At 48.2% G+C, this 25630-nt stretch overlaps 1 protein-coding gene across 3 annotated transcripts; it reads left to right on the top strand.

The window, feature by feature from the left end:
* Positions 1-2244: 2244 nt before the first annotated feature.
* Positions 2245-15537, top strand: LOC146355131 (uncharacterized). 3 transcript variants are annotated; one of them, XM_084840693.1, is made up of 2 exons: positions 2245-2380; positions 10921-15537. In XM_084840693.1, the coding sequence occupies exon 2, from the start codon at positions 10932-10934 to the stop codon at positions 12516-12518; it is 1587 nt and encodes a 528-aa protein (XP_084696819.1). In that variant the 5' UTR covers positions 2245-2380; positions 10921-10931; the 3' UTR covers positions 12519-15537. The 3 variants fall into 3 exon arrangements, with proteins under 3 accessions (XP_084696819.1, XP_084696817.1, XP_084696818.1); XM_084840691.1 differs by having other exon boundaries at positions 10918-15536; XM_084840692.1 differs by having other exon boundaries at positions 2245-2556; positions 10918-13281.
* The last annotated feature ends 10093 nt before the right edge of the window (positions 15538-25630 follow it).

The raw sequence follows: 25630 nt of genomic DNA, 5'->3' as shown, positions 1-25630 counted from the left end.
CCTGCTCCTTGATAAAACAAAAACCATCCCAGAAGAACTGCCAAGGAAGCTTTGGCTATTGGGTGATTTAGAAATATAAGAAGCAAACAACATACAGCACCCCCCAAAGCAGCTGGACCAGAAGTGGTTGTTTCAGACACACAGCTAAAAAAAAATGTTTTGAAAGTTTCCAAAATGAAGTTAGAGTGGCTATATTCAGATGTCACAATACTGTTCAGATGGCACTGGATGACATGACTGTACACCTTGATGTTGTCTTCTTGTATTATATGGTGACTGTATGTTTTTAGCCCGTAGAGATAAAGTTACGTTATCAAGGTTTGGGGATATTGTTCATTTTCAACAGTTTACTTATCCCAATTGATTTATATCTTCTTGGTTTGGGGTTGGGATACATTTCCTGGTTTGCTGTTGTGGGAAAACAGGCAAGCACAAACAAGCCTTGGACTTGCATGCTTCCCCTACTCTGTCCCTTGCACATGAGGGGGGGAAGCTTAAAGATTTCATGATATCCTGTTTCAGTGGAATAAGGGGAACTGTGATTTGTGTAAACCACATTTAGTTATGCCAGGATATCAAGCCACAGTTTGATCCTGCTTTGTTATCTTGGCTCGTTAACTTAAGACTGCAATCCTATATGCAATCCTATTTACCTGGGAGTAAGCCCCATTGAACTCAGTGGGACTTACTTCTGAGTTGACATGTAGAGGATTGTGGTTTGTACAGTTTTGTGTATTCAGATAAAATAAACTAATTTTTTACAACCTGCAAACAGAAACTTCTTCCCATTATCAACCTGCCCATGATTTAAAATCTTCTGCAGAGGCCCTATTCCAGCTGCTTCCTGTATTGGAGGTAAATGTGTCACATAAAAACATGAGCTTTCTTGGCAGTGGTGCCCCAACTGTGGGATGCCCTTCCTAAAGAGGTTCGCCTGGCACTTACATTGCAATCTTTTTGGTGGCAGAAAAAAAATCTTAATTTGCCCATGCCTTGTAATTGGTTGGAAATGTTTTAATTGTTAAGGATTTTACCTTTTGAGGATTTTTTTTTTTTTTGCTGTCTTATGGTTTTATTGTTATATTAAGGATTTTATCTGCTGTTTTATTGTTTTGTAATATAATTGACCATACATCGTCCTGAAATCATGATAGGATGAATAAATAAATACACACATACCTGTACACAGATTAAATGTCTGCACAGGGCTATTGTGAATACAAAAAGAGTAATTCAAGCTTGTTGGGTGCAACTAGTGAGGTTTAAGAGCCAGAGTGATGTAGTGGTTAGTGTTGGCGTAGTGGTTAGCATTTTGGACTAGGAATGGGGAGACTCCTACTCAGCCCCAAAACTCTGAGTGAACTTGTGCCAATCACTGGCCCAGTTTGCATACCACAATAATCCAGATCTTTTCTTCTTCTTTTTTAAGTATTATGCACACAGCAGCATCCCTGGAACTGTTCCCAGAATTGTGCCCCCCCCCCCGGGTTATTGTGACATGCAAACCAAGCCACTAATAGGCTAGTCTACCTCCCAGGATTGCTGTGATAAAATGCGGGGAGGAGGGGGGAGAGCGAACCAAGTGCACTACCTTGTGCTACTTGGAGAACGGGTGGGATAAAAATGTTATTAAAACAAATAAAAGCATAATAGTAATTAACTTGGGTTTAAGGATGCAATCCTACCCCAATAAATAAAATCCAGCAAGAGTCTTGCGGCGCATTAACACATTCATTAGGGCGTAAGCTTTTGGGGACACTTGTCCAGTCCGCCGGATTTCCTGTGCACAAAAGCGTATGCCATAACTGTGTTAGTCTTTGAGGCGCCACAAGACGCCATGAAAGCTCACGCCGTTATAACTGTGTTAGGCTTCAAGGTGCCGCAAGACTCTTCGTCGTTTTCGCGGCGAGAGACGTCCGCCCCTCTGGAGATGCATAAAAGAGGCTCGCGTAGGCGCCTCCGCGTCCCGGAGAGCTGCTCAGGCTGCAGCCTTGCTTACCTGGGGCGGGCGCAAGGCTCCCGCCGGGCTGGCTTCTGAGCGGAGCGCGCAGGGCGGCTAGCAGTTTGCCCGGAGGCGGCGGCTGGCTGTGTGTCCCGCCGCCGCCAGCCCCAGCCTTGCTTTGCCGCCGCCAGAGGGCCCTGGCCACTGCAGAGGGCCGGGAGGCTGCGCGCTCTCTTTGTCTCTGCGCGCCCCGCGTTCGTCGGGATGAGTTTCCTGTATCAGGCGCTTGCTGCATCCGGATCAGCGGGAGTGAGCTCGCACAGAGAGCGGGAGCGGCAGCGGCAGCTGCTCCCCGCGACCTGGGAGCTGTGCCGCCAGGGGAGGCGAGAGCCAGGCCCGCGAGCCCTCCCTGGCGCTCCCCCGCTCCGCTCGACCGAGGTGGGGACTCCCTCCGGCCGCGGCGCTCAGAGGGGCGACGCCCAGGATCAGCAGCTACGCCGCCGCCGCCGCCTCCTGGCCAAGCCAGACGCCCCCGGGGGATGGAGGAAGACGCGATGGCCGCTAGTCGTGGCGGGGAGGGAGAAGAAGGGGGGCCGGGAAAAGGGAGGGTGCAGGTATTCAAAGAGAATCGGCGGAGAGGGATCCCCTGGGCGCCCAGCCCCCACATTCCCTGCCGCAGATTCCTTCTCGAGTCCCAGTAGAGGAGCCGGTTCGGAGGAACCATTTTCCTGCTTCCCTCCCTTGTTTTTTTTTGGGGGGGGGGATTGCTAAACCAGAACCACCTCTTTCCACCACCACCCCACCCACCCACGCACACACAGCGGTTCTCTTGCCGGAGCTGTTTTCCAAGCCTGGCACAGAGGATGCCTCCTTCCCCCCCCCCCCCGCGCCCGCCCTTTCCGTGGAATTCAAAAGGGGGGAGGGGGAGGGGGAGGAGGAGGAGAAATCTGGAAAAGGAGACTGGGTCTCAGTTGCAAGAATAATGGACACTCGAACAGGGTCTAGGGTAGTCTTCCCCAACCTGGTGCCCTCCAGACGTTTGGGACTTCAACTCCCATCAGCCTCAGCCAGCATGGCCAATGGTTAGGAATGCTAGGAGTTGTAGTCCCAAACATCTGGAGGGCACTGAGTTGGGAAAGCTGGTCTAGGGGAATGGACTTCCTCTTGATGGAGTGCTACCTTCATCTCCCAGGAGGGCATAAGCAGCAGAGGGAGAGTTCCTGGGGAGTTGCATCTCCAAGGATTCCAGAAAGGCACACAGACTTCCTTCCCTTGAGAGGCTGTTTGCTGGAGAGCCAGGTTGGATTTCCATTGTAGCGACCTGCATTGGACCTAATCTTTCCTGGTGCTGCTTTCTCTGGGGCCCAGGGAAACATGTGTCAAGGGGAAATGGTTCTCGGGGGGGGGGGGGCTGATAGGATGTCAGACTGGTGGAAGAGCAAATGTTTGGAGGATCATTAATCATGTTTTATTTAGAAAGTACTTAACATTATGCTGGAGGTATTTAAGCAGCTGGACAACCATCTGTCAGGGATGCTGTAGCTGCAGCAGGGATGCAGAACCTACATTGAGCAGAGGGTTGGACTAGATGATCTCAGAGGTCACTTTCAACTCTGCGATTATAAGTGCTGTCCAAAGTAACATCCATGGCTGTATTCTATCGCAGGGGTGGGCAGGAAATAGAATGCCAGGTTTTGGGATTTCAGCTCCCAGCTCTCCTGACCATTGGCCATGCTTCTGAGGCTGATGGGAGTTGAAGTTCAAAAATATCTGGAGAACTTCTTAATGCTCCCACTCCTGTGCTATTGTACCACTAGAATCTTTGGCAAAAAAAAATGGCGATGACCATTAGCGACAGCACAGGACATGTTGCCGAGAATTACTCTATACATATTAGGTTTCCTCGTAACCCAGTCTAACCAGCCGGTTGTGTTGAGAGCTAGCAGATGAAGAGTGTTAACAAATGGTGTGCGTTTCCCACGTACTACCGCCTCTTCAACCTATGCTTATGTGACAGGGGGTTTCTTGTCTGTCATAGCAATTATGTGTACGCAGTTAGGAAGTGGTGTTTCTTCCAGGTCTATCAATGCACCTTAGGCAGGTAATCTTGGCTCCCCCCACCATCTGTCTTGCTGCAGTCTGCAAGTTGATCCTGTGTGGGATGCACAGAGTATGATGCATTAATGAGGCCCCATCCTCTGGATAGAAGGGATGCAGAGAGGGGGTTTAAGTCGGGCTGAGACTCTTAAGGGAAGAGGGCTTGGAACTGATTCAGCCATGTAAGAAGATGTGGTACAGCCATGCAAGGAGGCTTGTGGTACAGTCTCACAGGCAAGGAAGTAGGTAGCTTAAAAATATGCCTTGGCTCTGAAATGTCTGTGGATGATCTTGTTAAAAGCTGAGGAGGGAGGGACAATGGATTTTGCCTGCACATTTTTCAAATGCGTATATAGATGAGCTTTTCTACACAATGCTGTTAATCAGCCGCTAATCCACTGTATCTACTTTTGGTTTTATTGAAGAATTGAGATCCTAGCACTGCACAAAGAGTGTTTCCTTTTCTGCTACATAACTTCTAGGTGGCACCGTGGGATAGTGTTGTTGTTGTTCAGTCGTTCAGTCGTGTCCGACTCTTCGTGACCCCATGGACCATAGCACACCAGGCCTTCCTGTCCTGCACTCTCTCCCGGAGTGTGCTCAAGTCCATATTCATTGCATCGGTGATGGTATCTAGCCATCTCATCCTCTGCCGTCCCCTTCTCCTTTTGCCTTCAATCTTTCCCAGCATCAGGGTCTTTTCCAGGGAGTTTTCTCTTCGCATTAGGTGGCCAAAATATTTGAACTTCAGCTTCACTATCTGTCCTTCCAATGAGCAGTCAGGGTTGATTTCCTTTAGGATGGACTGATTTGACCTCCTTGCAGTCCAGGGGACTCCTAAGAGTCTTCTCCAGCACCACAGTTCGAAAGCATCGATTCTTCGGTGCTCAGCCTTCCTTATAGTCCAGCTCTCACAGCCATACGTTGCTACTGGGAAAACCATAGCTCTGATTATACAAACGTTTGTCGGCAAGGTGATGTCTCTGCTTCTTACTATGCTGTCTAGGTTTGCCATAGCTTTCCCCCCAAGGAGCAAGCGTCTTTCAATTTCATGGCTACAGTCACCGTCTGCGGTGATCTTGGAGCCCAAGAAAATGAAATCTGTCACTGCTTCCATTTCTTCCCCTTCTATATGCCAGGAAGTGATGGGGCCAGATGCCATGATCTTAGTTTTTTTAATGTTGAGTTTCAAACCAGCTTCTGCACTCTCCTCTTTCACCCTCAACAAGAGGCTCTTGAGATCGTCTTCGCTTTCTGCCATTAGGGTGGTATCATCTGCGTATCTGAGGTTGTTGATCATTCTCCCGGCAATCTTAATTCCGACCTCTGATTCATCCAACCCGGCATTTCTCATGATGTACTCTGCATATAAGTTAAAAAAGCAGGGCGACAATATACAGCCTTGTCGTACTCCTTTCCCAATTTTTAACCAATCAGTTGTTCCTTGTCTGGTTCTTACTGTTGCTTCTTGACCCTCGTACAGGTTTCTCAGGAGACAGGTAAGGTGGTCTGGTACCCCCATCTCTTTCAGAATTTGCCACAGTTTGTTGTGATCCACACAATCAAAGGCTTTAGCGTAGTCAATGAAGCAGAAATAGACGTTTTTCTGGAATTCTCTTGCTTTCTCCATGATCCAGTGAATGTTGGCGATTTGATCTCTAGTTCCTCTGCCTCTTCTAAACCCAGCTTGTACTTCCAGTAGTTCTCGGTTCACATACTGCTGAAGCCTAGCTTGTAGGATTTTGAGCATAACCTTGCTGGCATGTGAAATGAGCGCAATTGTACGGTAGTTTGAACACTCTTTGGCATTGCCCTTCTTTGGAATTGGAATGTAAACTGACCTTTTCCAGTCTTGTGGCCACTGTTGAGTGTTCCAAATTTGTTGGCATATTGAGTGCAGCACTTTAAAAGCATCATCTTTTAGGATCTTAAATAGCTCAGCTGGAATACTGTCGTCTCCACTAGCTTTGTTGTTAGTAATGCTTCCTAAGGCCCACTTGACTTCACTCTCGAGGATGTCCGGCTCAAGTTCAGTGACCGCACTATCATGGCTATCAGGGACATTCAGATCTTTCCTGTATAGTTCTTCTGTGTATTCTTTCCACCTCTTCTTAATCTCATCTGCTTCTGTTAGGTCCCTGCCTTCTTTGTCCTTTATCATGCCCGTCTTTGCACAAAACATTCCCTTGAGAGCTCCGATTTTCTTGAAGAGATCTCTAGTCTTTCCCATTCTGTTGTTTTCCTCGATTTCTTTGCATTGTTCATTTAAGAAGGCCTTCTTGTCTCTCCTTGCTATCCTCTGGATATCCGCATTCAGTTGGATATATCTTCCCCTTTCTCCCTTGCTTTTCGCTTCCATTCCTTCCTCAGCTACTTGTAAAGCCTCATCAGACAGCCACTCTGCTTTCTTGCATTTCTTTTTCTTTGGGATGGATTGAGTTGCTGCCTCCTGAACAATGTTACGGACCTCCGTCCATAGTTCCTCAGGCACTCTGTCTATCAGGGCTAATCCCTGAAATCTATTCCTCACCTCCACTGTATATTCAGAAGGGATATGATTTAGGTCATACTTGAATGGTTTAGTGGTTTTCCCTACGTTCTTCAATTTCAGCCAAAATTTTGCAATAAGAAGCTCATGATCTGAGCCACAGTCAGCTCCTGGTCTTGTTTTTACTGACTGTATAGAGCTTCTCCATCTTTGGCTGCAAAGGACATAATCAATCTGATTTCGATATTGACCATCTGGTGATGTCCATGTGTAGAGTCATCTCTTGTGCTGTTGGAAAAGAGTGTTTGCTATGATCAGCGTGTTCTCTTGGCAAAATTCTATTAGCCTTTGTCCTGCTGCATTTTGTACACCAAGGCCATGCTTGCCTGTTATCCCAGTGATTTCTTGACTTCCTACTTTAGCATTCCAATCCCCTATGATGAAGAGGACATCTTTGTTTGGTATTAGTTCTAGAAGGTGTTGTAGGTCTTCATAGAACCGATCAACCTCAGCTTCTTCAGCCTCAGTGTTTGGGGCATAGACTTGAATTACTGTGATGTTGAATGGTTTGCCTTGGATTCGTACTGGGATCATTCTGTTGTTTTTGAGATTGTACCCCAGTACTGCTTTTCCCACCCTTTTGTTGACTATGAGTGCTACTCCATTTCTTCTAAGAGATTCTTGCCCACAGTAGTAGATATAATGGTCACCTGAATTAAATTCACCCATGTTTGTCCATTTTAGTTCGCTGATTCCCAAGATGTCGATGTTCAATCTTGCCATCTCATGTTTGACCACCTCCAGCTTACCTTGATTCATTGATCTTACATTCCAGGTTCCTAAACGATATTGTTCTTTACAGCATTGGACTTTCTTTTCACCACCAGACACATCCACAGCTGAGTGTCCTTTCGGCTTTGGCCCAGCCGCTTCACTCTTTCTGGCGCTACTTGGAAATTCCCTCTGCTCTTCCCCAGTAGTATATTGGACACCTTCCGACCTGAGGGGCTCATCTTCCAGCATCATATCTTTTAGCTTTGTGATACGTTCCATGGGGTTTTCTTGGCAAGGATGCTGGAGTGGGTTGCCATTTCCTTCTCCAGTGGACCACATTTTGTCAGAACTCTCCGCCATGACCTGTCCGTCTTGGGTGGCCCTGCACGGCATAGCTTATGGCTTCACTGAGTTACACAAGCCCCTTCGCCACAACAAGGCAGTGATCCATGAAGGGGCCGTGGGATAGAGGAGTAGCACAAATACACGAGTGAAAACTGCATTTTCTTTCACTTTCACAATTAAGTGCCGTATTTTCCCTGCTCTAAAAAAACTCACCAGAAATGCTCATTAAATACAGACGTGAAACAGGAGGGTCATGACATCTTTTAAAGAACCCGTAAGCAACCATGAGTAGGGAATGACAAGTGCATGATAAATGGCTCATGTAGAAAAGCCCTGTATCCACAATATGGTGCCTGGAGACTCTTCTAGAAATAAAAGCTGAGTTTTTTAAGAAATGCAAAATCTTGATCCTGATACTTGATTCTGTTTGTTGTTTGTAGGAAGAACCCCAGAAGACCTGCATGCCTTGGGAGTGGGTGGGGAGAGTAGAAAGGTGTGCAAAGAGTACTGCGGATACTTTGAACAGGCATACTGTGGCATGCTTTGAACTTGCATGCTTCCTCTTGACAGCCTGTGAGTTGCATAAAACGCCACTGTAGTTCTGTAAAAGTTGGGCTGTCTGATAAATACCTGCTTAATCAAAAGTTACGTTTCAGTGTGCAATTGGCCCTTTGTGCTTTTGTATGGGAGTATAACCTGAGATTGGCATGAGATGTAGAACAATCCCAGTACCAGATGTCTTGCTTTGAAAGGAAAAATGGGTACGATAAAGAAAAATGAAAAAAAGAATCAATCGCGATCTTTTTCTGAACCAATTGTATTCATAGCTTAGGACTGCAAACTGAGGATCTACATTTCAGATTTGTTTGTTGTTTGTCTGAAGAGGAGTTTACATGTGTCATTTAAGCTGTTTTCATATGATATCTCGGTGTGGGAGACCTAGGCTCTCAGCCTACATGTGTTGACTTTTTAAGTAGCACCACGGACATCAGTGAAACTGCTGAAGTATAAAGGAAGAAAAGTGGCTCAGTGGTAGAGCGCAAGCATCAGTCCTGTATCAGAAGCAGTATTCCTCTGGATGTCCTTTCCTGGGAGGGCGCTGTTGTGCTTATAGCGTACTTGTGGGCTTCCAGTGGGGCATCAGGTTGGCCACTGTGGGAAGAGAATGCTGGACTAGGTAGACGCTTGGCTTGACCTAGCATGGCTCTTCTGATAAGGAAGGGAGGTGCTCCAACCCCTTCATCATTGTACAGTGTGACCCCATGCATGCGTACTCAGAAGTAAGTGAAGAAAGAGAAGGGAAGACAGAATGTTGCTTTGGCCACACCCACTGCTGGTATGCTGTTCCAGGAAGGTTACACATGGGGAACCCTGAAAAAGGTTCCCCTCCCCTAGTGGTCTGTGGGAAGATGGAAGATATGGTGTGAAGTCACATGAGGCGTCCATCTTGCTGAAGCTAAGCAGGTCTGGGTCTGATCAGTGCTTGGAGGGGAGACCACCTGGGAACCACAGGTAGCCAATGGCAGAAAGATGGGATATAAATTTAATAAGTAAGGAAATAAGTAAATAAAAATCATGTGTAGGATTGCAGCCTTAGTCTCTTTCCTGCATCTTTTCCAGCTCTGTGCTCTCCTTTTTTGAGATAGGGTGGTCAGAGCTGTGTGCCGTACTCTAAACGCAGCAGCACTCTTGAGTTACGTAAGGTGATACGCTGGTGGCTTTATTTTCGGTCCCTTTCCTAATCATTCCTGATATAGAATTAGTCTTTTTTACACTACTAATTTGTGCAAGTTCATCCGAGAGCTGACCCTACAAAAACCCCGAGGCCTCTTGAGTTCCTGCTAGGTTTTCTTGCATTACCAAATCAGCATCTACATAAATCGGCTTGAGTTTAGGACAGGGGTAAGCTACATGCCGCCCCCTACTGGCCCCCTTAAATACCTCCAGCATCAAGGCAATTTTTACAGCCCACACTCTTCTGCCTCCATGGACTGGTCCCCCTGCTGTGGCTGCGCCAGCAGATTCCCAGCAATTCTGCTGAGAAACGAGACACGCGGAGTCAGCGCACCTTGTTTCCCAGCAGAATTGCTGGTTCTGCAAAGAAATGGGGCACACGAGGATTGCGCTCCCTGTTTCTCTGCAAATTGCCGTCTTCCCAGTCCACCAAATAGCTCTTTGGTGTGCTGGAGGGAGCACAGTCCTGCTGGGCTACAAGGTGAGTGCTCCCCACGTGTTTCCTTGTTTCCCAGCAGAATCGCTAGGAATGCAGCCACGCAGCCACTTCCGGCAGTCACTGTGTTGGGAGATGTGTGCAGCCCCGGGAGAGTTGTGGGGGTCCAGTGCAGCCCCCGAACCCTCTGTAGTTGTCCTCCCCTGATTTAGGACTCCATTGTTCAAACTACATGAAGATGATGATCAGATTGTTATAGGAACTGGAATCCAGTTCCTATGTATGCCAGAGCAAACATATGATTGCTTCTGGATAGCCACCGTATACAGTGTCAGCGGCCAGGCCACGACCCTCTTAACAGCGACCAATTCACACAATGGCTTTATTGCGAAACTCCTCCAAGGATTTAACACTTCTTTGTGGGAATCGTTCTTGTGAATGCTCTGGTCCTTCTCCGGCATTTACTGAAATACAGATTTGCTACCTGGGAAACCTTCTATGCACAACCATAAGGCTTTGTGAGTTTTGCAGTAGTCTTAGAATCCTGTGCCAGGTTCTGCCTGACTCCGTATGTCAAAGCAGCGAAGATTAACACTCCCTGACAATAAGCAAGGATGGGTTTATAATGTATGCATGTACATATTGGGTGAGATTGGAGACATACGGAGTCCAAATGGCCCTGCCAGTATCCTTCCCCTTGTTTTCCTCTCCCAGGGCTGGCGTCAAGAGTAGGCATAGTCAGGCACATGCTGAGGGCCCACACCCCAGCAGGGGCCCACTGACTGGAACTGCTCCTCCTTTTCACCATGGCAACCTGCTTGTTCCCCCGCCTCTCCCTCTGGCCCAGACAAGGGTGGTGGTGAGAAGGAGGAGATGCTGCTGCCTACTTGCTCCCTGGCTCCCTGCCTGTCAAGCAAGCACGTGGCAGCTGTGCTGAGAGAGAGGAGGAGGAGCCAGGGCAGCTGGTGACGATGGCGGTGAGAAGGTGGGCGCACCAAGATGGCACGTGATGGGAGTAAGGGGTCGCTTTGCAGGACAGCTAGGTGGCAGCGCACGTGGTTTTGTTCCTGAGTGACTTCTGGACACTCTTGCTTATCTCAGCAGGTGATGGAACAATGAAGGACCCAAAAGGGAAGACTCTACAGGAGGAAGAGGGGGAGGACTTCGAGCCCCAAGTCGAATTGCACTTCACCATATTGGAAGAATCGGAAGGGGGCATCTCTCAGGGGAAACTTTGGCACTGTGAAATTGATGCAGAGCTGCAGCCTGATAGCTCCTGTCGGCCAGAACTGGACGATGAATCTGATTACTCCGACGTATCACGGTCTCCCTCCCCGGAGCTACGAGAGGTACTGCCAGAGCCCAAGGCCAGAGCCGGGAAGAGACGGGTGGAAGCGTGTCCTCAGCAAGGTCCTGAGCAGCGGGTCGAGCTGCATTTTACTATCCTGGAGGAGTCGGAAGGGGGCATTTCTGAAGGAAAGCTCTGTGCGAGTGAGATTAAACTGGATGACCCTCCGGAGGTAGCCTACCCAGAACGCCTGTGGAATGAGCCCGTTCATTGGAGCGAGAAACCCGGCCAGCCGTTGGACGCGGACAAGGTTTCTCCCCCAGCTGAGGACAAGCTGGACGGAGAGAGGAAAGGGGAGACCCTCCAGCAGGAAAGTTCTGATCAGCAGGTGGAGCTTCACTTCACCATCTTTGACGATCCTGAAGAAGTAAGCCTTTCCCAGGGGCCGGAGGACTATCCCATCTGGGAAAGCCCGTTCAAGCCAGCGATGTATCAGGCAGACTATCCCAAAGAGGACTGGGACGCGTCCATTGACAGCCTGGGAGACGTCTTCGAGGCATCTTTCCAGCAGCAGTTCTACTCGGGAGGGAGGGTGTACCCCTGTACTGAGTGCGGGCGCATCTTCAACCGGAAGTCAACCCTGACGCGACACTGGCGGACCCACACGGGGGAGAAGCCCTACTCGTGCCTCGACTGCGGGCGGAGCTTCAGCCTCAACCTGAATCTCCTCACTCACCAGATGACCCACACGGGGGAGAAACCCTACAAGTGCCCCGACTGCGGGCAAAGCTTCACCCGTAGCACCAGCGTCACCAGGCACCAGCGAAGCCACAAGGAGGAGAGCCCGTATAGAAATGACCTATGGGAGGAAAGCTTCCCATATGCCTGCCCGGTCCCCTTCCCCTATCCGATGCCTCCGGTGGAGGAGAGGTCCTACATGTGCCCCGATTGCGGGGAGACCTTTACGCACAGCGGGAGCCTCAATCGACACCTGAGGATGCACCGGGGGGAAAGGCCTTACAAGTGTGTGGTGTGCGGGGAGGGCTTCTGCTCCATGTCAAAGCTTTACCGGCACGAGCGGATCCACATGGTGGACAAGCCCTACCACTGCGAGATCTGCGGGAAAAGCTTTGCCGTCAAGTCGACGCTGACCAGGCACCAGATGCTCCACCAGGCGGAGAGACCCTACATGTGTGCCCACTGTGAAAAGGGCTATGTTCAGAGGAGCCACCTGGCCAGGCATCACCACAAAGCACACCCCGGGGTGCCCTTTAACCCCGTTAAAGCGAACAGTATGCCCGCCACCATCCTGGATTCCGACAACTTAGTCACCTATTTCTGGGGTGACGAGGAGACGGACGTTACATCCGAGCCTGTTCCGACCCAGTTGATCTACTCGGGAGCAGACTGCTGAAGGGGGCTAACTCTAGCCTGGAGCTACGGGTGGCCTCCCGGAGAGAAACACCTTGGTCCCCGACCACTTGTGTTCCGTCTTTCTTAGGTCTCCGAGCCCTAGGATTGTATCTGATCTCAGAGACTGAGCCCCCAAAATGGATTCTTACAGCAAAAGAAGAAGAAGAAAACACAACCCCCCCGAAGCTGATTTGGTTGCAGGCAGTCTTAGTGCCAAGAATCCTTTCTGGCCTTGCTACTTGGACGGCAGTGATGACTTCAGCCCAAAGGCCAGCTGCACAGGATGGCCCACTGTTGGGCTTATGCCTGCTCCGCCTCACAGGCCACCGTAGGGGCCGTCAGCATCTGAGGGCTAATGCCTGTGTGTGAAAGCAGGCTGACCCCAGTGGTCAGCAGAGTTCTGCAGCAGAGGGACCAACTTGACTCCTGAATGAGCGGGTTCCCGCGAACCACTTCTCAAGCTGCTTCACGGGACTGAAGCCAAGTGCCATTCACAAATGGGGCGAGCGAGTCTTCTGTGCTGACGAAAATCTCCTTTGCGGGGGAAAGGGAGAATAACCTGGTCTGTAGCGAAACGTCTAGTGTAGGGAGATGTACGTGAGCTTGGGCGTTCATCTGAATTCTTTTTTTCTTTTTTTTTTAGGTAGTAAGGGGGATGTTTTCCCTCCTTTGAAGCAAAATTCTGCCTTGTTTTATCACTTTATGTTTTTAGGGATGGCTGAACTCTTGGGAAAACTAGTAAAATATGGAAATGGAGGGAAACTAATCCAGAGCCTTTTGGGAAGTTTTATGTGATGTGCAAACCAGATGTTCAATGAGAAAATAAAATCGGGGGAGGGAGAGCCTTTCAGTGGTGGGGAAAGCAGTGGAGGCTGGTGGCTCCAATGTTGGTGGGGTTGTGAATCCAGGTTTCAGACAGAACCAGTCAGAACTCTAAAGGAGCTGTCCAGCACCTTGGGCAGCATCCTTCGAGTTCTGACTGAAACCCAGAGTAGATTCACCGCCTCACTGACATCAGAGCCACCAGCCTTCACTGGGGGAAAGGATGGTGGTTTAGAACATGGGAAGGAAGCTGACTTTTTCCAGGTCAAATGATTCATCCATCTAGCCTGGTACTATCTAATGTGACTGGCACTGGCTCTCCAGGGTTTGAGGCAGGAGGGTCTTTCTACCAATCCCTTTAACTGGAGATAACCTTGAACCTTCTGCATGCAAAGCACATCCTCCACCGCTGAGCTACAATCCCTCCTGTAAGGAGAGAGCCTTGCTGGATCAGGCCAAGGGCCTTTCTGTAACAGCGCCCTGTTTCTAACAGTGGCCAATCAGATTGCTTTAGGAAGCCCATCAACAAAACATGAGAGCAGTAGTCCTTTAGAGTTCTGACAGGTTCTGACAAACCTGGAGCAGATTCACCGCCCCACTGACTTTGGAGCCACCAGCCTCCACTAACTCCACCCCCCTTACTGGTGATGCCCAGCAACTAGTATTTGGAATTACAGTTCAGGATACCAGCCAGCCAGATATTCCCTCTTCCAGTATACTGCATTCCTTCCTAACATCCACCTCCCGTATTTCTCTGGTTCTCCTCCCCCCTCCCCCGTCAGCCAGCATTCCATGGGCCACAGAGTAAATTCAGTCCTCATTGGGTTGTTCTTGGGTTTTTTCCTAAATATTGTTCATGCTTCTGCAAACGTTGAGATTCCCCCAAGCCCTGCTTATACCTCCCTTTGTACATGGAGAGTGCTGTTTAGCTACATAAGGATCCATGCTTGGATAATGTGTTTGCTCTTTGTATACCCCAGGGGTACAGCACCTCAGGACTGCAGCCAAATTCGGCCCTCCAGAGTTCCTCAGAAGGCCCCACCCCCTTCCATTGGCCCCTCCCTTTCCCCCCAACTGTCAGTTGGTGGTTTCCTGGCGTTTGCACATTTTCCCCCCATTCTAAAAGGTTGCAATGCCTCTCTGAAGGTTTAACTACCGACAGAGCTGTAAGCCAAAATACACTGGTATTTTTTGTGTTTGAGCTCCATCCCCTTTGCCTTTGGCATCACCCACCACTGGAATGTGGCCCCCAAGAGCTTCTCCAAAATGGAATTTGGCCCTGGGGGTGAAAATGGTTCAACACCCCTGGTATATAGGGACAGGATGAAACTGCCTCTGAACATTCCATTCAGCTTACATGGCCCAGGAGTGGTTGATAAGACTTCACTTCTGTGGTTTTTGTCTAATCCTCTTTAAACCTATCTGAGCCAGTGACCACTGTCATAACTTGTGGCAGTGAGTAAGAGTAAGAAAAGGCAGAACATCCAGATGTCCCCCCACTCCACCCCCGATCCTGACAAGGAGGCAGATCCTATTGCTGCCTCTTCTTCAAAATAAGAATGGGCAGTTTGAGCACCCTTTAGAAAAAGAGAAGCACCTATCCTAATGTTTAGATTGGCCCAAAGATGCTTGCTTTGCCCTTTGTACATGCACCATTCGCCACAGAGCTTAAATTTCCATGTTGTGGGGAGGGGGAAAATAGAATTAAAATTTAAAGTGACCCATGGAAAGATTTGCAGGCTAGACGCATGCTGGGCCAGTGAAGGAGAGGCCAACCACTCTGTTACTCTGTTACCAGTCCGCTACATTTCCCTGCTGGCTGCGGAGAAAGGAGCGTTGCTTCCTCCATGGCCATCATGGGAACATGGTAGACTGGCAAAGGAGAAACAGAACACCCTGTTTCTCCTTTGCCAGCCCACTTTTTTTCTATATTGGCTGCAGAGGAAGCAAAACCCATATAAATCGCTCTATCCCTTCTTTGCCAGCCTGCTCATTCGCCTGGAGGGAATTCCACACACTCGCCTGCATGGAATTCCTGGTCTCCAGTGAGTGGTTAAATTACAAGACTGGGTTAAATGCCCTCATTAACATCTCTTCAGTAGATAGGTGCTGTGTTCTTTTTCTTTTTTAGAATGCTGATGGAAGGGCAGAGTTTCTGAATGGTGAGAACGTAATAAATAAATAAAAAGATTATGGTTAGAAGGAAAGGCTGTCTTTAATATTTTGTATGCATAATCAGTTTTGGAATGTAGAACATTTCCTTTTTACAGTACTGCATCCAAGCTGAAATTACTGCTGAATTCCATCAGTATTGTGGGAGATGAAGTTTTAAAAGACCTAGTGGCATAAATTCTAACTGAGCACTGTTATCTTTATATTCAATTTTTTAAAAAAACAAAAAACTGCTGGTTAAGTCACCACATGGCCCTGGTTACTTTTTGCCCACCCTAAAACCCATGGCTTGCAGTAGGGGTTGTAGGGTGGGTGAAAAGTCACCATGAGCGCATGGCATGCTCGGTTCGGACAACGCGCAGGTAATTAGGGTAATCCCAGTCATGCGACTGGCACATGCAGGGGCATGGGAAACAACCAACACTGCGTTGTTTCCCCTGCTGATTGAACACACTCTCTCTCTGTGTGATCCCCTTAGTCTCTTTCCTCTCTCCAGAATTGCCTCACAAAAACTCCTCATTAGAATCTTCTGTGGCAACTCCTCAGGGCCAAAAAGGGTTGTGCTCCAGGCATCCTGCAGCGGGCAAAGGATTAAAGCCTTCCGATCCACCCATGCTAGAGTTCCAATCTGTATAGTAACGTGTAGTTTACCCCTGAGAAGACTCATTCCGTAGCTAAAGAAATGGCATTGCACATAGATTCCACTCAGTTCCCTCTGCAAACAGTGGAGTATGAAACTGAGCATGCATGACATCACTTTGCCAGCAGCTGCTGCAATAGTGGCTGGAAAACCTGAATAACTTCAGAACCACTGCTCAGAACCTCACCAAACCAATGAAGGATCGCCTCCCTCAAGAAGCCTGAATAAAGTGCATAAATAGTTTTCACCAAACTTTGAAATCTATCTATCTGTCTGAAAATTGGAGTAAGGAGAGCAAATGTGTCAGTTTTCAGCACCTTTTAAACTGGCAATTTTTATTGGATCGGCTTGAAATATTGCAATTTGTAGACCTATTCAAGTAGATCATGGATGCCAAGTTTCAAGCTAAGCAGCTGTCATTTTTATAAGCAATAGTATTTTGAGGCTTGTAATGGCAGACTGACCTTCCTTCCTTCCTTCCTTCCTTCCTTCCTTCCTTTCTTGGTGAGTCACCTTAACTAAAGGGGCACTACTGAGCCCCTTGAACTAATATTTATACCCTGGCTTTTTCTTTGCTGGAGTTCAGTGTGGTGTACAGGTTCGCAGGTGGTCTCATACCAGCACTGATCAGACCCTGACCTGCCCAGCTTCAACAAGGTTACTGCACCTTGTGCTTTCACAATCCTTGAAGTAAACAATCCTTTACTGAAGTAAGGATTGTTATTGCTTGAGAAGAACCTGGGCTTTTCACCATAAAACCAGTGGTGCAGTATAGCCAGAGCTCCCCAAAACACAGCACCAGCACTTTATGGTTAGCAAGGATGCTGACATCATCTGCTACGCGTGCCCCCCGCCCCAGAATTCCCTGTTTCAGCTGCAATCCTCAGTAGTTGGAGGGATATTAATTTTCCCTGCCATGATGTATTGTTCTCCGTTGCAATGCAGAGTATTTTCGGGTGGCTTGGTCTAGAATGGGCAATTGAAGTCCATTCACTTCACAAAAGACCTGCCCCTGGTGGAGGTGAAAACTGCTAGAATGGTTTGTTGATAGGGACACAGCTGCCTGAATTTTGGGACTCTCCTTGAGGGCGTGGCAATGGGGGCTGTTCCAATGAGCACCCGTGCTTCTAAATGTACCACAACACCACTGCATAAAACCCCCAAAATCTGTATGCTTTGGATACATACTGGAGTGAAAACACCTCTCCAAGGAGGTTTTCCATCCGCTTTGGCACAGGGAGGAAAGAGGCCAGCACATATGTGCAACTGGTACAACATTGTACAAAGTACCACATGATCCTTCACCTGCTTGCTCTTTGTAGCCATCCTGTGAGATATGCCATCACCCTTGTTCTTTTCTGTGCAGGAGGGGGAGCTAAGACTTTGCCAAAAACCTGTTCAGTGAATTCATGGCGAAGTTCCACAGCCCCTTCACAGAATGATGCTTCCCAACCATCTAGGAAGCTGCCTTACTCCAAGTCAGGCCATGGATCCACTGTGCTCAGTATTGTTGACACTGACTGGCAGTGGCTCTCCAGGGAGGGGTCTTTCTCAACCTTACCTGGAGCTGCTGGGGATCGAACCAGGGACCTTCTGCATGCAAAGCAGGTGCTCTAGCACACTGAGCCATGGCCCTTCCTTTGCTCATGTGGGGCGTGCCTTGGGTGGCATGCTGGAGACACTGCAGTGAATTTATTTTGAAACGGATGCAACTCTGTCATCTAGACCTGCCCCAGGCTGACATACCACACTTGCAGAAAAGCCAGGGGGCAATTTCACCAAAAGGAGCAGTTGCCTGGCAGCTAATAGCAGAATGGAGATGAGAAAATAGGAGGGGTTTACAACGGGGCCACAGCCTTTTTTTTCTTTTCACCCTCTTCCGCTCCTGCCCCTACACACACACACACACACACCAGGCAAATAAAGTTTCTCAACCTTCTGCTGCGTGGGACATTCTCATCACAAAAGTTTTGTGACTGAGCAAGAATTTGAAGCTGGTTTTCCCCAGGCCACATCTTGCATTCCATCAGTTCCACAATCCTGCTCAGTATGATACATTGTTTGTGGGGGGGGGGGGTGCTGTCAGGGTGTGTGTTTGGGGATGTCCACAGATAACTCCTATTCAGAATAGAAGGCAAATAAGTCTGTACTGGACATATCTCGTAGGGCTGTTGACAGTGAAAAGACAATGGATTGGATCTCACAACACTAAGCCATGGTGTGATTTGTTGAAATCTGGCTTGTCATGCTCGAACCCATCACTGCAAACAAACCGTGGTTTGTTAACCAGTTGCAAACCACACACAAGCCATGTTTTGTTGTGATGACTGAGCCCAGAACCATAGCATATCCCTGGCTTGTTTGAGCCGCTGTCCACCCTGAAATAGAGGCACTCAGTAAGAACAGCCTGAAAATGAAACCACTCTGAAAGTTGGCAAAGTGGGTGGAAGAGAAACAAACCATAAATAGGGGAAACTGCAGCTTAGTGTTATGTGCAAATGCAGTGAATGTGGCCAGGCCCAGCTGCTGGGTGAGAAGGAGAGCTACAAAGAAGGCTGGGATCATAGAATCATAGAATAGTAGGGTTGGAAGGGGCCTACAAGGCCATCGAGTCCAACCCCCTGCTCAATGCAGGAATCCAAGTCAGAGCATCCCTGATAGATGGCTGTCCAGCCTCGTCTTGAATGCCTCCAGTGTGGGAGAGCCCACCACCTCCCCAGGTAATTGGTTTCATTGTCGTATTGCTCTTACAGTCAGGAAGTTTTTCCTGATGTTCAGCCGGAATCTGGCTTCCTGTCACTTGAGCCCATTATTCCATGTCCTGCACTCTGGGATGATCAAGAAGAGATCCTGGCCTTCTTCTCTGTGACAACCTTTCAAGTACTTGAAGAGTGCTATCATCTCTCCCCTCAGTCTTCTCTTCTCAAGGCTAAACATGCCCAGTGCTTTCAGTCTCTCTTCATAGGGCTTTGTTTCCAGTCCCCTGATCATCTTTGTTGCCCTCCTCTGAACCCTCTCCAGTGTGTCTGCATCCTTCTTCAAGTGTGGTGCCCAGAACTGGACACAGTACTCCAGATGAGGCCTAACCAGTGCTGAGTAGAGGGGAACTAGTACTTCCCGGGATTTGGAAGCAATGCTTCTATGAATGCAGCCCAAACTAGCATTTGCCTTTTTTGCAGCCACATCACATTGTTGGCTCATATTCAGCTTGTGATCTACAACAATTCCAAGATCCTTCTTGCTTGTAGTATTGGTGAGCCAAGTATCCCTCATCTTGTAAATGTGCATTTGGTTTCTTTTTCCTAGGTGCAGAACTTGGCATTTGTCCCTATTAAATGTCATTCTGTTGTTTTCTGCCCAGCGCTCCAGACTATCCAGATCACTTTGAATTTTGTTTCTGTCTTCCAAAGTATTAGCTATCCCGCCCAATTTTGTGTCATCTGCAAATTTGATCAGCATTCCCTGCACCACCTCCTCCAAGTCATTAATAAAAATGTTGAAGAGCACTGGGCCCAGGACTGAGCCCTGCGGTTCTCCACTCGTTACCTCTCCCCAGTTTGAGAAGGTCCCATTGATAAACACACATATAGTTTATCAATAGGATCATATAGAAAAGGTCCTTTGAAGCCTCATGTACCATAGAGTTGGAAGTGATCAATGGGCCACCCTCTGTCCCAAGGAAGAAGCACTGTCTATCCACCAGCTCTTCCCAGATCAATCCGCATAAGCTGGAACAAAATGTGCTGTCTGCAGAGAAGGAAGTGCCTGATATGAGATGCTTATAGGAGTTGAGTACCAGATGATTTGTGCAACCAAAATAAGCTAAAATACATCAGGACTAGGCAACCATACCCTCCTTCGGTCTCTGTTCTTGGATCACAAGCCAAGCTGACCAGGCAAAAAATTACATCCTGACCCCAAATATCGCTAGGTAGGTCCTGATTTTGCATTGTTTACAGGTTACAAGTTGATGGCTGAAAGCTGAGGCAAATTCAGTTCAGTTGTAGGTTGAAGAGGGCTTGCATCTCTGGCATTTAATGGCCTTTTGGCCCCATGGTTTACGTTCTCTCCATGCCCCCTCCCCCAACCCCATACTCGGGTGTGGATGTGTGAAATATAAACGTCCAAATCAGGATGACACTTCATGCATCTGCTGAAGTAGCCTTTGGCTCAGAAAAGCTGAAGCCACTATAAATCTGTTCATTTTCAAAGGTTCCAACAAACTCCTTTCCTTTTGTGTGTGTGTTTATTTTTATTATTATTTTATTATTAACTGTTATATACTACCTTATTTGCAGCAAACGGCTATTTAACACAATAAGGCAGCAAATGGCTATTTAACACAATAAAACCCAGAATAAAAACAACATTAAAAACCATAAAACGTTAAAATGACAACATAATTTAAAAGGCAAAATTAAATTAAAGAGGCGTCTTCACACCCTTTGTCGCAGCCAAGAGAGTGGGGCCCACTCATCCTTCTTGAGGAAGCGCATTCCAGAGCTTGGGAGTGGCACAGGAGAAAGCTCTTTCTCCCGTACCCAACAAACAGGCCTCTGCAGGTAATGGTTTCCTCAAGAGGGCCTCTCCTGCAGGTCTTAACAGCTGGGCAGGTTTGTAACAAGACAGGCGCGCCCTTTTTGCTGCAAACAGAGAATAACGCTGCACATTCTCTGTCGCATTCCATGCCATTTCTCCACAACCGCCAGAGGGCTCTCCCTGGAGAAGGAGATTGCTCCTTCTCCCTGCCTCTGCTCATGCCAGCTGCTACCTGACTTCACTTCCTTTCCCTTCCATCAGCCGCTTCTGCCTCTCCTCTAGGTAAACCAAATAGGTGGTCCAGGGAAAGCTCTGAATCCCAGATCCTTCTGATTCCACCCAAGAGGAGGCCTGATTGAATCTGGGTTGTTCCTTGTTCTGGGATTTTGCAGTCTTTCCCTTCTGATCCACTTACACCCACAGAGGCAACATGTGTGGCTTGGGGGTAGGCCAAGTGTGTGTGGGGAATATCATGTACTTGGAGAGGAGCCGGAGGCCTCTGGTGCATGCATGTGAAGGGCAGAGGGCCACATATTATCAGAAATAGCCAGGGGTCTTGCAGCGCACCCAGCACAGGGGGAGCACCCCTGAGCAAAGGGAGGGAGAGGACTCAGCGGAGTATCTTATCAGGATCCCCTTTGCACATTAGTGGGTGGGTGGATGGGAGGAAGGATCTTCATTAGCACCACAGACAATACCTGGTAAGGGGTCCACCAGTGGAGGCTGGTGGCTCCGATGTCTGTGGGGCAGTAAATCCATTCCAGGTTTCAGTCAGAACCAGTCAGAACTCTAAAGGAACTATCCAAGGTGCTTCCACACCTTGCATAACTCCTTTGGAGGACTGAAAACCTGAGTAGATTCACTGCCCCACGGACATCAGAGCCACCAGCCTCTATTGGGTTCCACCCTTAACGGCAGCCTGTAAATATTTTTAGATAGATAGTTGCCCCGATGCTCCTCACGCACGTGCTTTCCCCACAGCAACCACAGTAGCGACTGATGCCCGGAGTGACAGAAGTCTCATGTTTTTGCAGTAGGAAGTAGTGCAACGCTTTGCATGTTTAGCTGAAAGTAGGGGTGCTTCCAGACAGAGGGTTCCAAGTGCTTGGAAGGTATTGTGCAGCAATTCTGTCTCTCTTTTTCCTTAATGGGTTTTCTGCAGTAAGGAAAAAGATGGAGGAAGTGGTGGGAAAATACCGGAGGGTTACAACTGGAAGACAATGGCATCTGGACACCGCCATCATATTTCATGAATGAAACAAGGTGATGGTGTGATAAAAACCACATTTGGATGTGCCTGAAGCCCCACTGTGTCCAATGGGGCTTATTCCCTTGTAACTGTGTTTTACGGTTGCAGCTCAAGGGTTCCAAATTGTACAAGTTTTTGCAACAGAAGTACAACAGCCTCAGGAGAAGATGTGAGAACTGTGCATTAAAAAAGATAAAGAAATGAATAAATATTGGGCTAAGAACCAACTGTGTGGTAAGGGCTGTTAGTTTCCAGTATAGCCCTATAGGTCACCCTTGTTCCCTTTCCTGTTCCCAGGAGGATCCAACATGCCAGATTGTCCTACCCAGCTCCTGCTGCTGAAGGCCAGGGTCAGATAAAGCCCTTTGAGAGAATTGCTCATTCAGTTGTTTGGCTGGGGCCAGTTAACAGAATCATAGAAGAGTCTGTTTGGAAGGGGCATATAAAACCATCAAGTCCAACCCCTTGCTCAGTGCAGGAATCCAAGTCAAAGCATCCCTGACAAGTGGCTGTCCAGCTTCATCTTGAATGCCTCCAGTGTGGGAGAGCCCACCACCTCCCTAGGTAATTGGTTCCATTGTCGTATTGCTCTAAGAAGTCAGGAAGTTTTTCCTGATGTTCAGCCAGAATCTGGCTTCCTGTAACTTGAGCCCATTATTCCATGTCCTGCACTCTGGGATGATTGAGAAGAGATCCTGGCCTTCCCCTCTGTGGCAACCTTTCCAGTACTTGAACAGTGCTATCATATCTCCCCTCAGTCTTCCCTAGGCGAAACATGCCCAGTTCTTTCAGTCTCTCCTCGTAGGGCTTTGTTTCCAGTCCCCTGATCATCTTTGTTGCCCTCCTCTGAACCTTTTCCAGTTTGTCTACAGCCTTCTTAAAGTGTGGTGCCCAGAACTGGACACAGTACTCCAGATGAGGCCGAACCAGTGCTGAGTGGAGGGGATCTAATACTTCACATGATTTGGAAGCTTTGTTGTTGTTGTTCAGTCGTTCAGTCGTGTCCGACTCTTCGTGACCCCATGGACCATAGCACGCCAGGCCTTCCTGTCCTGCACTCTCTCCCGGAGCGTGCTCAAGTCCATATTCATTGCATCGGTGATGCTATCTAGCCATCTCATCCTCTGCCTTTTGCCTTCAGTCTTTCCCAGCATCAGGGTCTTTTCCAGAGAGTTTTCTCTTCGCATTAGGTGGCCAAAATATTGGAGCTTCACCTTCAGTATCTGTCCTTCCAATGAGCACTCAGGGTTGATTTCCTTTAGGATGGACTGATTGGAACTCCTTGCAGTCCAGGGGACTCATAAGAGTCTTCTCCAGCACCACAGTTCGAAAGCATCAATTCTTCGGTGCTCAGCCTTCCTTATAGTCCAGCTCTCACAGCCATATGTTGCTACTGGGAAAACCGTACCTTTGATTAGATGGACCTTTGTCGGCAAGGTGATGTCTCTGCTTCTTACTATGCTGTCTAGGTTTGCCATAGCTTTCCTCCAAAGGAGCAAGCGTCTTTTAATTTCATCGCTACAGTCACTGTCTGTGGTGATCTTGGAGCCCAAGAAAATAAAATCTGTCACTGCTTCCATTTCTTCCCCTTCTACATGCCAGGAAGTGATGGGGCCAGATGCCATGATCTTAGTTTTTTTAATGTTGAGTTTCAAACCAGCTTCTGCACTCTCCTCTTTCACCCTCAACAAGAGGCTCTTGAGATCGTCTTCGCTTTCTGCCATTAGGGTGGTATCATCTGCGTATCTGAGGTTGTTGATCATTCTCCCGGCAATCTTAATTCCGACCTCTGATTCATCCAACCCGGCATTTCTCATGATGTACTCTGCATATAAGTTAAAAAAGCAGGGCGACAATATACAGCCTTGTCGTACTCCTTTCCCAATTTTTAACCAATCAGTTGTTCCTTGTCTGGTTCTTACTGTTGCTTCTTGACCCTCGTACAGGTTTCTCAGGAGACAGGTAAGGTGGTCTGGTACCCCCATCTCTTTCAGAATTTGCCACAGTTTGTTGTGATCCACACAATCAAAGGCTTTAGCGTAGTCAATGAAGCAGAAATAGGCGTTTTTCTGGAATTCTCTTGCTTTTTCCATGATGCAGCGAATGTTGGCGATTTGATCTCTAGTTCCTCTGCCTCTTTGAAACCCAGCTTGTACTTCCGGTAGTTCTCGGTTCGCATACTGCTGAAGCCTAGCTTGTAGGATTTGGAGCATAACCTTGCTGGCATGTGAAATGAGCACAATTGTATGGTAGTTTGAACACTCTTTGGCATTGCCCTTCTTTGGAATTGGAATGTAAACTGACCTTTTCCAGTCTTGTGGCCACTGCTGAGTGTTCCAAATTTGTTGGCATATTGAATGCAGCACTTTAACAGCATCATCTTTTAGGATTTTAAATAGCTCAGCTGGAAGACTGTCATCTCCGCTAGCTTTGTTGTTAGTAATGCTTCCTAAGGCCCACTTGACTTCACTCTCTAGGATGTCCGGCTCAAGTTCAGTGACCGCACTATCAGGGCTATGCAACTGCTTCACTTTGCCTAATGGTAGGGCTGGCCCTGATGTCTGGAGTGTGGATGACTGCCAGGTTCTGTTTATGTCAAAGCACAAGGAATTATTGTGGTCTGGTGGAGAGCAGCCGAAACCAGAGTTAGAGTGGTCCTTTCCAAGTATTTGATTTCTGCTGGGTGTGCTGCAAGGCGTCGCCGGTTCACCCATGCAACATCCTCCCAACAAGCACTCCTGTTCCTTCCTTGAATTGCTGTGCATATCTGCACTGCAAACTCACAAAGGTTTTGTACCAGGTTGATTGTCATGGCTTCCCACAGGGAATCCTAGGAATTGTGGTTTGGTGACAACGGTGCTGCTAATTCTCTTCTATGTACCTCGCGGCCCTCCTCCAGACCTGAAATTCCCAAATCCCAAAGAAGGAGGGGCTGAGTATGAAACCAGTTGAAGTCTGTAGTGTGGACATGTCCACCATTCCTGGTAAGTTACAGTGGCTCAGAAACAGCCATTCTCCCTGTCTGTAGGATTACTGCATCCCGCCCCTTCCCCTGCTGGAGAATAACTGCTGCAGTCTTTTCACAGGCATCTATGAACATGGTGCCTGTGACCAGTGAGAGGCGGGTGGCTCCAATGTCAGTGGGGCAGTGGATCCGCTCCGGGATTCAGTCAGAACTCTAAAGGAGCTGTCTGAGGTGCAGAAGCACCTTGGATTGCTCCTTTAGAGTTCTGACTGGTTCTGACTGAAACCTGGAGCGGATTTACCATCCCACTGACATCAGAGCCACCCGCCTCCACTGGCAGGGCTGTCCCACCAGCAGCCCTATGGGAAGGATTCAGGGAGAAGAAGGGAAGCAGATGAAAAACACATCAGTGCCTGCTCCAGTATGGCTCTTCCCTGCTCCCCCCACCCCCCAGTTGCCCTGTGGGAAGCATCTTCATCACCTGCTATATTTCAATAGTGTCTACTGTGATTTTATTAATGTCTTCTGATATTATTTCTAAGCCACCTTGATATTATATTCTTGTTATTATTTCTAAGCTGCACAGGACATTTGCCCTGGAACAGACCAGGGAAGAGCATGGAGAGTCAGTGTAAGGAAGATCAAGAAGCAACAAGAACTGGGCGCTTACCCTGTGGGTGAAACTGAAGCCCCCCTGTGGGCACTGCATGGGAGACCAGCTTCATT

The sequence above is a fragment of the Heloderma suspectum genome, chromosome 2, assembly GCF_057233095.1.
Source record: "Heloderma suspectum isolate Gila_16-S chromosome 2, 16-S_ref, whole genome shotgun sequence".
In the NCBI taxonomy this organism is placed as follows: Eukaryota; Metazoa; Chordata; class Lepidosauria; order Squamata; family Helodermatidae; genus Heloderma; species Heloderma suspectum.
The sequence above is the reverse complement of the archived record's forward strand: the minus strand, read 5'-3'. Positions and strand labels throughout refer to the sequence as shown.